Source organism: Agrilus planipennis, unplaced genomic scaffold, assembly GCF_000699045.2.
Source record: "Agrilus planipennis isolate EAB-ADULT unplaced genomic scaffold, Apla_2.0 scaffold7, whole genome shotgun sequence".
Taxonomy (NCBI): domain Eukaryota; kingdom Metazoa; phylum Arthropoda; class Insecta; order Coleoptera; family Buprestidae; genus Agrilus; species Agrilus planipennis.
Window position 1 is genome coordinate 2,939,324 of NW_020439340.1, and position 11,420 is coordinate 2,950,743.

The 11,420-nt window shown below is 33.8% G+C and overlaps 2 protein-coding genes across 3 annotated transcripts in view; both read right to left on the bottom strand.

Moving 5' to 3' along the window:
• Positions 1-18: 18 nt before the first annotated feature.
• Positions 19-11,420, bottom strand: part of LOC108737644 — a 23,197-nt gene continuing 11,795 nt past the window's right edge. Inside the window, exon 3 of one of the 2 annotated variants that reach the window (XM_018470606.2) lies at positions 19-1,045. In XM_018470606.2, coding sequence (XP_018326108.2) covers positions 708-1,045 — 338 coding nt within the window. In that variant the 3' untranslated portion in view covers positions 19-707. The remainder of the gene's footprint in view (positions 1,046-11,420) is intronic. The other variant, XM_025978625.1, reaches the window with a different exon arrangement.
• Positions 5,835-9,970, bottom strand: LOC108737689. The gene is made up of 3 exons (XM_018470728.2): positions 7,582-9,970; positions 7,280-7,482; positions 5,835-7,225 (listed from the first exon to the last, which is right to left on the bottom strand). Exons 1-3 carry the CDS (start codon positions 9,074-9,076, stop codon positions 6,518-6,520), a joined length of 2,406 nt encoding a protein of 801 aa, XP_018326230.1. The 5' UTR covers positions 9,077-9,970; the 3' UTR covers positions 5,835-6,517.

Genomic DNA, 11,420 nt, shown 5'->3' on the forward strand with positions numbered 1-11,420 from the left:
TGAAATTAATGGGGAAAAGTTGTTGTTACTGTTCTGCCTTCATTTTAAACCAGAATTGATTAGTGATTAGTCGCTTTCTTCGCTTTACTACGTAATTTTTATATAAATTCATTATTATCCTTGTTAATTTATATATTTTTCTTTTTGTTTTCGCGTTTTCCAATATTGCATTACCAATTTAGGTGTACGTTTCATGGGTTTGCAATATGAGAAGATAAATTCAGAAAGTTTCGTCAGCTAGTTTTTCATGAGATCGTGAAAAGATTTTTTGTTATCGGGATTATGTTTCAAGGACATGTACCTACACTTAAGAATAGACTGTTGTAATTCAATATTTTTACGATTTACAAGTTTCTTAAAAAATAGCTCGATCTTCAAGATGCCAAAGGTGAGAAAATACAATATTTTAATATAGCAATTCGGAAACAATGTTCGTCTAGGTCGCAACATATTATTACATCAAATCAAACTTGTCGGCATTCTACGTTCATTGAAAAAGAGTGCGGGACGATTGGTAACACGGCTCACGCGTTTGTGATTAAAATGCGCGCCATAAGAATATATGCATTTTCGTGAACGTTTTACAAGAAAATATAGACGAGCATTTTCAAAAGTATCGTGTGGCAATCAAATGAAATGTACCTGCCAGTTATTTTATTTAGAAGTAAATAACGATTAATGTTCACTGAGTGTGCATTAAAGTATAATTATATGTGCGGCGCCTCCACCAAAATAAAAACTTTAAAATATTTTTGAAAGATTTTATAATTTATTAATATTAACTCACCTATTGAGGTGTATATAGTTGCGCAATAAACAATGGAGTCGAGAAGTGTCCAAACTTTTTCGTTATTCTTCACAGTAAGTGGATTGTTAACATAATCTTCGATAACATACTGTTGAAATTCTTCGATTCGCCTTATTGATTCGCCAAGCCATTCTCCTTCCGACAATCTGTCCGGCATATCGCACAACTTCTTCAAATCGTATATCAACTTTTTTCTTTCGTTCCGAAGATTGGTAAGGGTACTACTCTCATTTCTTCCTAGACAAAATTGTTATCAAAATTCATTCAGTACGGAAAACGTAGGCGGTATTTCCTACTATATTTTAGAATCAAACAATTTTTGATTGCGTCTCAAAACTTACAATGATAAACGACATGAGGAAATCTAAAATTATATTTTTAGCTAACGACATTTCTACATACATGTAATAATGGTTAATATCAAATGTTAATGTGAAAATTCAATTTCAATTTTTTACCCACTATAAATTACCTCAGGTTAATGAGCTAAAATTTGTTGTTGTTGTCACACCCTTGCCGGGAATCGAACCCGGGACTCTGGCTTTACGTACCAATACTTTGACCACTAACTCGGGTCCATGGTTGTACGCGCCAGTACTGGGTTCGATTCCCGGCAAGGGAGCGATAGCAATATTGATTTTTTTCTCATTAATTTGAGGGTATCTATATCTGGGCCAAATCAATTCAAAAATTAATTCGTCAATAGATCGTATTAACACTATAAAAAACTCATATATATAACGTTATTGATCTTTTATTAACAAAGTAGAAGGTGGATTATGTAATAAAAGTTAGTATAGCTGGTTCTAAAAGGATCTCTGAATAAAAACTAGGGATATCATATGCATCATTCAGACATTACACAACATATTTCGAGGTAAAAATAGAATTTAATTTAATTTTAACCCTTGGATATCTCAGAATTTATGACGACAGATTTGTAGATGCAAAAAAACCTACATTTTTCTACATCTCGGAAATATTTTCAGTTCTGACTTTTGAATCCTAACTTCAACTATTTTTAAATGGACATGTCTAACCCAGTTATAAAATTAAGTTTTTAAGTGGAACACGGAGGTGCAAGATTCCCGTTTCTACACGTGAAGATCCAATTGATTGCATTTTCAAATTATATTAAGAAAATAGGGTAATATAAATTTATTAGATAGGTACTTGGTCATATTATCACCATTTTATTCTAGGCACTAAATTTAAAATAATGGGGTGTTTAGGTATTTGCCGATGAACTAATTTTATCACATCAGAATTTAGTATAGGTACAATATTTTTTTAATCTTGTGGTCCAGTTCAAAGTTGTTTCTTTTTCAAGAATTTGATACATATTTGGCATTTAATTCAAAAATACTTACACCTGCATAACATTGATAGTTAAAATAGTTATGGATTTCAGAAAAAAAAATATGATAATATGATTTTTCCTTTGTTTGTTCTAGCAAATATTTTATCGATTTCTTTAGATTTTTTACGTATTCTTGCATATAGCAAAACGGCATTACTATTAGAAAAATTGTAATTTTCTTCATGATTAGGTGTTAAAAATGTATCTATTTCTGACTATTGCTCTATCGACTACCGAATGATCAGTTAGAGTTGTTTATGATTTTTCCTGTAAGTATGTATTGAAATTTACTTTATAAAACTTTCGTTCGCTGATTCAAATTGAAACCATTGTTGAAAATACACATATGTCATATGTAATATAAACAATTAAATTAGCACGGTCTAAATTTAGTCACCTATCTAATACGTCCATTAAATGTAAGATTTCCTGTGTCATTAAAACACATTTATGTGGCCTATTTAAATCATGTAATGTTTTTTTAAATATCCCTTTGAGAAAAAGTTATGCATTGGCTCCGATCTATTAATTCGTTTAAATCGAAAAAAAAAGTATCAGTACGATAAAAGGATAAAATATTGTTTTAGGATTTAGTTGATTTATAATTCGGTGTAATAAAGTGAAAACAGATCGAGTTTATCGTTCGTAATTATTGTTTATTTTAAATTACTTTGAAATTAGGAAGGAAGAGAAATTGATTTCCTAATTTGCGCATTACGGCAATAAAATTTACTGTATTTTTAGCTCTTTCCTGCAATACTTATCGTTAGTTTTCTTATTTATGCAGTATTTCAATCAGGTTTTGTTTGGATAGACGACGTGTCTGCGTTATTTCGTTGTTATCAATAAAAATTGTTTACATCGTCGTTGTCGAGGAGAGATTTTAAATGTTATCTCAATTTTCTTTTACAGTAAGGGTAATTAAATTTGTCGTAAAAAGCCCAGTTAGTATTTCTCAATACGCATTTTTGTCGTTATTGCCAACTATAAATTTCTTTTAATAAGTTGCACGACACATCTGTTCAAATTTTGATGTGAATACATCCGTAGGCTTGGTTGTATACTGGGAGCATTATTAAAAATCGGATAATATGTAATAAAATCGGGATACAAAGTTTCTTATTGAAGCTCAATTATTACCTTTTACATTGAAAATAAAATTCTAGTTGGATGACAGTCATAGATTTAAAGAATTAATTTTACATAGTAAGTTGGAATTCATAAAGCAAAGTTTAAAAAAAAATACTTATTTAGTAACACAAAAGTTAACAAGATATTTTGAGAAATTACTTTAATTTCCGTTTCAAGAACAATTAGGGGATGATTAATTTGGGTATATAAGAAATAGAACATGAAAGGCCATTCTAACTTTACTGGGAACAATAGAGAAAACGATAGAAAAAGGAAAGAGTGAGTACATAGGATTTGTACATTTAGAAAAAGGTTTTTGACAATGTTAAATGGGACAAGATGTTAAATATCCTTAAAAATGTAGGGATGAGTTACAGAGATAGAAGAGTGATACTTAGTTTGTATGAGGAGTAACAGGCAGTTATAGAGCTGGGGCTGCAACGTAGAGAAATAAATATAAGGAAGGGAGACAGACAGGGATGCACACTGTCACCGCTACATTTTAATCCATCATCGAAGTCGCGATCAACATAATTAAAGACAGTACAACTGTAGGGATAGATATACAGGAGCAAAAGATTAGAATGCTTAGATTTACAGATGATATAGCAGTATTAGCATCTACCAAGGAGGATTTAGAAATGGAAGCGATATTGAGAAAACAGTATTGTATGAAAATAAATAAAAGTAAAACAAAAATACTGGTATGCAAGGGAAGAAAAAGTAGGGAAAGAGCGTATATAAAAACAGGAGACGAATAATTAGAAGAAGTGGCTGATTTTAGGTATCTAGGAAGTCAGATAAGTCAGGACGGAAAAAGTAGTAGGGATACAAAGCAGATAGTAGGGTCAAGTCTAATTTTTGGGGAAATGATTAGCTTAGGATAGGAAAGAGTGGAGGTGCGTGTCGAACCAGTCTTAGGACTGACGACCTTATGATGATAAAGTGGTATCTTCTAATTGATCATTGCGTAGGTAGAAAATGAAAAACGGAAATGGGTATAAGTATCAGTATAGCAATGACAGCATAATTTGTAATCACAAAACTGAAGAAAATTTTTGCATGTGTCATTCCGGGAAATCCTCTAGGCCTACACTCTAATGAGAGGGCGAAGTAAAAACAGTAGAATTGTGTTATTATCAATTACTATATATATTTGTAATTTAAATTGCTAAAATTTGCACAAATCGTACTTGACATAATAAGATTTGAGATATGTACATCAGTATTTTTGGTAATTCAGTGGTCACAGCCAGAGTTAAAAGTTGGTGAAAGGCAACCCCTTATGATTCACTCACTATATGCAAAAGACTGAGACGTCTACATACAAAAATTAAATCTCTCCGTTTAATTTGAAAAACAAAACAATATATTGTCGATATGTTATAAAAGAATGTCGACAATACGACAATGTTGCCTGGCAGGAGATATCGTCGTAGTCCTACGTATGTGTCTATTCGACGACGGATGTTTCGCATTTTTGGCATAGTTGATTCCAAAATAACTTTAGTTTAAGTGCATTCGTTTTATATTAATAAACAAGTTCTATTTGGTAAACAAAACGGTGGTTAGGTGGTTGTAATTTAAAAAAGTAAAGCAAATAAGCGTCTTACGGATTTTAATACCATATACGTATGAACAGAGATGCTGTAAAATTTATTATTAGCAAAACATTTAACAGATGATACTTCCTTATCGTGTTCACGTGCAAGTGGAAGTATGTTCCAGTACGAAAGATCATTACCCTTAGCTTCCATTATTCGAAAGTTGATATGCTGTAGGAAGTCAGTTTTATATGATTTTAACTGAGATGCACCTATTGTTTAGGATACAATTTTATTATTCTTCTAATTGTTCCAAGTATAAACTGCGACGTTTTGAAATAGACGCAGTCGAAATAAACTTTTCAACGCACATTTGCAAATGTTGATAAATAATCCTAAAGTGTGTACAAATGTTTCTTTGAATACTATGTTTGTTTGATATTGAGGATAAACGAATCGGCAAATTAACAGTGTTGGTGTTTCAAAGAATGTTGTGACGAAAACTTTCTCAAAATGAATTTTTTATTTTTTATACCATACCACCCACACTAACGTCCCAAACTACATTAATAGTCCCGTTTAAGAAGTCGTTTAAACACTAAACCATTGAATTTTAATTCTTCGTTAGAGGATTTTCACCAAGAGGGTTGAATTGAAACCGTTGAAACGAATCTATAATATTTATTAACGCCAAAAGTCTCAAAGGTGACAAAATCATACCAATAAGTTATCGTTAATCAAAACCTGATATATCAACAAGCGACAAAAGTTGTTATAGTTATACTTTAACGTTAGCTATCGATTTTTATTTGAAAAGTCAATAAAGAAGGGGAGAGATATATAGGGTAGGCCTTCTGAAATGTGAAGGACTAATTAGAGATTGGATAACTGTTCACACATAGTTAGGGATTTAGGATGTTTTATTATCAGGCATGAAGGTCTAGTCAGAGACATATTATTAGACCTAGGTTAGATTACTGTTCACAANTATACCTATATATTTTTAATAACATCGTATAAATTTATGAGATAACCGGGATTGTAAAAATATAATGTTCAAAGGCTATAACGACCAAAGTACAAAATTAGAGTACATTTTCTACGGATTTACAATCACAAGCATATTTATTAATGTCGATATTATACATTTTGCACACGTAGTAACGTTGTTTTTAATATTTTAAGGCAAAGTTTATTTAGTGTGGGGTAAATGAGAACGGTGGTTAATTGCATGGGGACGGATATAACATTCATGGGTCCCTTGTATACTTGTACCTACATAAACATTATCACTTGCTATTTTGATTCTGAAAGTTGGTCATTTAGAATTTTGATTAAAAATTTATAATTTATTTTTGTAACAACAACTTTGTTAACTTAGGTACTTAGGTACCTATGTAGGTATTTTATAGAAAACAAAAATAAATTTTATTAAAATGCTTTGATAATATGCTTAATATTTCTTTTTTATATAAGCTTTTGTGTTATCAATTACCCCATGTTTTCACTTATCCTTTTGCTTTTGTTTGGGCATATTTATCAAGAAATTTTAAACTCTACCTAAACGAAGGTCCTTTAGAAATACTATTGATGTTATATTTCGTAGCTTGTTAATTCGAACAGCCTTAAAACTCGCGAACAAACGTAACTACAGAAAACCAAAACAAAAACCGATCATTTCTTTTTTGCACTCTCCTTCGTCAAGTCTTCCACTTCCGCCGCTTCGGGATCACTTAAAGAACCGCTAACGTTTCTCTTAATCTTTTGTAAGTCTGTTATATCACCGTTTTGTAATTCTTCTTTGTTTTCGTTAGCGTTTTTGGCATTTCCGTTTTCGTTGATTTTCGTGTCGTGAATTTCGGGCATTTCAACAGTAGCAGGAGGCACCATGGTAATGCTTCCGTCTTCATCGACCACTTCGATTCCTATTGTGGCTCCAAGTTTCGAAGATGCTTCTTTGAAAGTGTCGCTGAGCTTGACTTGGACCACGTTGAAGCACATGGACATGAGGGCGAGGCCAAAGCAGAGATAGACGATCGAAAATATCATGCAAATGTCATTTCTGGGAACAAAATCACCAAAGCCCACGGTAGACATCGAAATGAAGACGAAGTAGAACGCTGCGAAGAAGTCCCATTCTTCCCAAACCCAGTAGATAATCGCTCCCAGGAAAATGTAAACGACCAATATGAAAATCGCAACGGAAATGGGAAGATTGAATTCGTCATCGATTTCGAAGTTAGAAAGTGCTGGGGTCGTAGGTGTGTCGGTGTTGGCCGTTTGATTCGGGTTTTCTGGGTCCTCGGTGGTTCCTGGACCGAACACGGACGGTCTTCTGAGAGTCGCTATTTCGTACATCATCTGGGCCCCTTTGAAAATTTCCTGGAATAAAGAATATCATTTAGAAGAGAATGAATCATGGATAGCCGCTTATACCTTCATATGAGCAGTTTTTCTAGCCCTCCTACAGTTTCCTGTGTAGTAAATCCTTCTTACGAATGACCAAACGAATTTGATACCTCTGGTAAAAAGTTTTCCAAAATCTGTGAGTGCTATAAGGAACAACGGGATACCAATGATCGCGTAGACTATCGTCAATGCCCTTCCGGTGGTTGTTTGGGGTGTAATGTGACCATATCCTGCAAAAAATATTCAATTTAAGGACCTATAAAAAAATTAGTTAAGTGCAGTACAATTACGTGTTGAAATTTGGCATTGTTTGTTCGATTTAGGCTTACCAATTGTGGTTATTAATGTTAAGCAGTACATAACACCGTTTCGAAAGCTCCACGACCTTTGTCCGCTATAACTGTGTACTCCAGCCTCATGGGCGGCATGTAAGTCTTCTTCAAATGTTCTCAACTTGTTCCTTGCCAACGATTTCCAGTCTTCTTCTCTAAAATTGTGACTTCTGTACCATAACAAGTCGATAAAGTCCCTCTTTACTCTTTTAACGCCGCATTTGTAGAAATTTTCAAATGACCCTTCGATAAATCGAAAACATATTCCACCGAGCCCGCATAAAATCATAATCAACAACAAATTGCAGAGACAGCGTTTACGGAGGTTTCGTATCTTTTGGTATTCGTCAATTCTGTCTCGTTTGAATTTCCTGTATTCCGTGAAAAGTTCTCGGACGGTAAAGGTCCGTAAAACACTAAATAATTTCAAGAGTTCGAAGGGAGGTAGTGGGGGACCTTTAGAAAACTTTGCTACGACCCTCGACGTTTTAGGATCGAGAACCTCAATCACTTTCGTTGAAATTATCTTTGGAGATTTCTTTTTTTGTAATTGGTCACATTGTTGCTTGGAAACCGGTCTCCTCAAAGGTATTTTCGAAAGTGGGGTACTTTTTGGCGTTTTATCTTCTTCAGAGGGTTTGGTACGTGACTTATCTTTGCTGGAAGGTTTTCGAGACAGTGAAGGACGGGGATCATCCATAACCAACTGTGCTTTTCTGAGCCTTTCTACTAAATCTTCTTCTGAAGGCGGATAAGGACAGTATTGTAATGCTTCTAGTGTTTTAGGAGCAGATTTGCTTCTTTTCATTTTCTCTTTATCTGGTTTCCGAAATCTGTCTTTGTTTTTGCTGGGTATTAAGCTCCTTTTTGCTTTTTCAACAAGGGACATTATTTCGTTTTGAGTCGCTCCAATAAGTGTATTTCGTCGATTAATCTCGCCGATTCTCTTCTCGTTATGCCCATCGTGGTTTGGTGAGAGAAAATTGTTTGGCGCCGGTGGTGTGCTGTTGTCTAGTTTTGTTGAAGGTTCAGGGGTTTGTTCTCTGGAATTGGTACTATCAAAGACCTTTCGGGCTCGCAAAAACTTTGGGGATAGCTGAGATTGTGTTTGTGGAGGTTTGTCCTTGTCGTTTGCCATGGCGATTTCGGTGTCCTGATTTTGTTCTCCGTCGCTGGTTTTTGCTTTGGTCTCCGGGGCTGCAGGTTTTTTGAGTTTGCGTCGCTTGCGCTCGGGTGTTTTCGGTCGTCGGGACGTAGGTTCGGCGTCGGCGTCGGCGTCGTCGTCCGTGGTGGACTTATCCATAACATCACGGCAAGGTGTCCGTTCTCTCGCTCTGTTTGCCATCCTTTTGGACAAGTTCCTTCGTCTGCGGTTTGCCGTGGCACTAAGCACTTGTTCGCTCGTTATCATCGATTCGAATCGCGCCATTTCAGGATCATGTTTCGAGGATTCGTCCTCGACACCTTCGGATGGTGCTTGCGACGATTCCATCGTTTTGGTACTGGTTTATATTTAGATACAAGAGCTCAATATTCGGCCTGTAACATGTGCCACTTCCAGTGTTGCCAAACGAGCTAAATTTAGACAAATCGTGACATAAATAAATACATTTTTAACACATTCACTTCCCTCCTCTCTTTTCGGCTCTTAATAAAAATTTCTGTTTCTTAGTAGGAAGAGTTTTATAGGGATTGTACCCTTTAATTTTGAAGAGGCCTGCTATCACTTTTTGGTGCATTTAAAATCGTAAATGAATCGTCATTTCATTAATTTGTTGTAATGTCGTGTATAATCGGTCGTGAGTATTCAAATATATGCTGCAGTATAGTCTGAAGGGAAAAATGTAATGTCGTAATTTAAACAGTTTCGCAGTTTTATTTTTCCTTGAATTTTGGCACATAGCACCGTTGAGATCGTCAGTTAAAGACACGTTATATTTTTGAAAGCGATTCTCTGATATTTTTGTTTTCATGCTAACGACGTCTTTCGCTAGATATCTCGCACATTTGGCAAAAGATTCATCTGTAAATCAATGACTTACCAAGAATATTGTTGTTTTTATTTTGGTAGAATAGGTGTTCTTGCAAAATTGATGCTATTTTGTTTCCTCGAATTTGCTTTACAACATGTAATAAATATGTTGCTAAAGGATTTTAAATGAGTCACTTTTTCTTAAAATTGTTATCAGGTAAACTGCTAACATTCTTTAAAGTTACCCAGCTAATCAAATAATTTGTTTAATTTTTCCGTACCCCTGACGATGTGTGTACAAAATTTCATGAAGATCGATAGGGCATTTAAGGAGTGAAATTGACCACATAAAATTAATTCTTCTATTCCTTGGGAACACTATTTTTTTTCTGGATGAAAGGTACCCTATATCCTATTCTCTACCCCTGATAATGTGTGTACAAAATTTCATGAAGATCGATAGGGCATTTAAGGAGTGAAATTGACCACATAAAATTAATTCTTCTATTCCTTGGGAACACTATTTTTTTTCTGGATGAAAGGTACCCTATATCCTATTCTCTACCCCTGATAATGTGTGTACAAAATTTCATGATAATCCGTTGGGTGGTTAAGGCGTGAAAAGTCGACAAACAAACAAACAAACAATAATTTATTTTTAAGCACTTATAATATTAGTAAGGATGACTTTTGTGCACTTTTGGAAATGTTGTGTGAGTAGGCAGTCATGTTCGTATAAAATTTATTTATTTTTCTTTTATTATTTATTTATATGCCTCACTGGTTTAGAACTGCCACATTTTCTATACGAAATTATTCATGCCAGTAAAGACATAGGATGAAAGCATTTCTTGACAGCTTTACAAAGATGCATGCCGTTTAAAATTATAACATTGTAGTAAATCAGAGTTTTACGAGGATGCTTAAAATTCATTGAGCGTATTGTTGTGCACGCATTTGTTTTTACGGTGCTATTGTCCATTACATTTATAAGATCTGCACGAATAGTGGTGAAGGGTAATTAAAGAAAAATGAATATAAATTTTGAGAAATTAAGTATTTGGTTAATTCGGCACCAACACGACAATAATAAACTTACAATTACTAAATTTAGACCAGAATCATTACAATTGAATTTTTAAATTGTTTTGTTTTATTAATACTAAATAATATAAGATTTAATATATATTTATGATAACTGTAAAATCCTTTTGTTAAGTTTTTATTAATTAATATGATTACCTGAAATTAATGGGGAAAAGTTGTTGTTACTGTTCTGCCTTCATTTTAAACCAGAATTGATTAGTGATTAGTCGCTTTCTTCGCTTTACTACGTAATTTTTATATAAATTCATTATTATCCTTGTTAATTTATATATTTTTCTTTTTGTTTTCGCGTTTTCCAATATTGCATTACCAATTTAGGTGTACGTTTCATGGGTTTGCAATATGAGAAGATAAATTCAGAAAGTTTCGTCAGCTAGTTTTTCATGAGATCGTGAAAAGATTTTTTGTTATCGGGATTATGTTTCAAGGACATGTACCTACACTTAAGAATAGACTGTTGTAATTCAATATTTTTACGATTTACAAGTTTCTTAAAAAATAGCTCGATCTTCAAGATGCCAAAGGTGAGAAAATACAATATTTTAATATAGCAATTCGGAAACAATGTTCGTCTAGGTCGCAACATATTATTACATCAAATCAAACTTGTCGGCATTCTACGTTCATTGAAAAAGAGTGCGGGACGATTGGTAACACGGCTCACGCGTTTGTGATTAAAATGCGCGCCATAAGAATATATGCATTTTCGTGAACGTTTTACAAGAAAATATAGACGAGCATTTTCAAAAGTATCGTG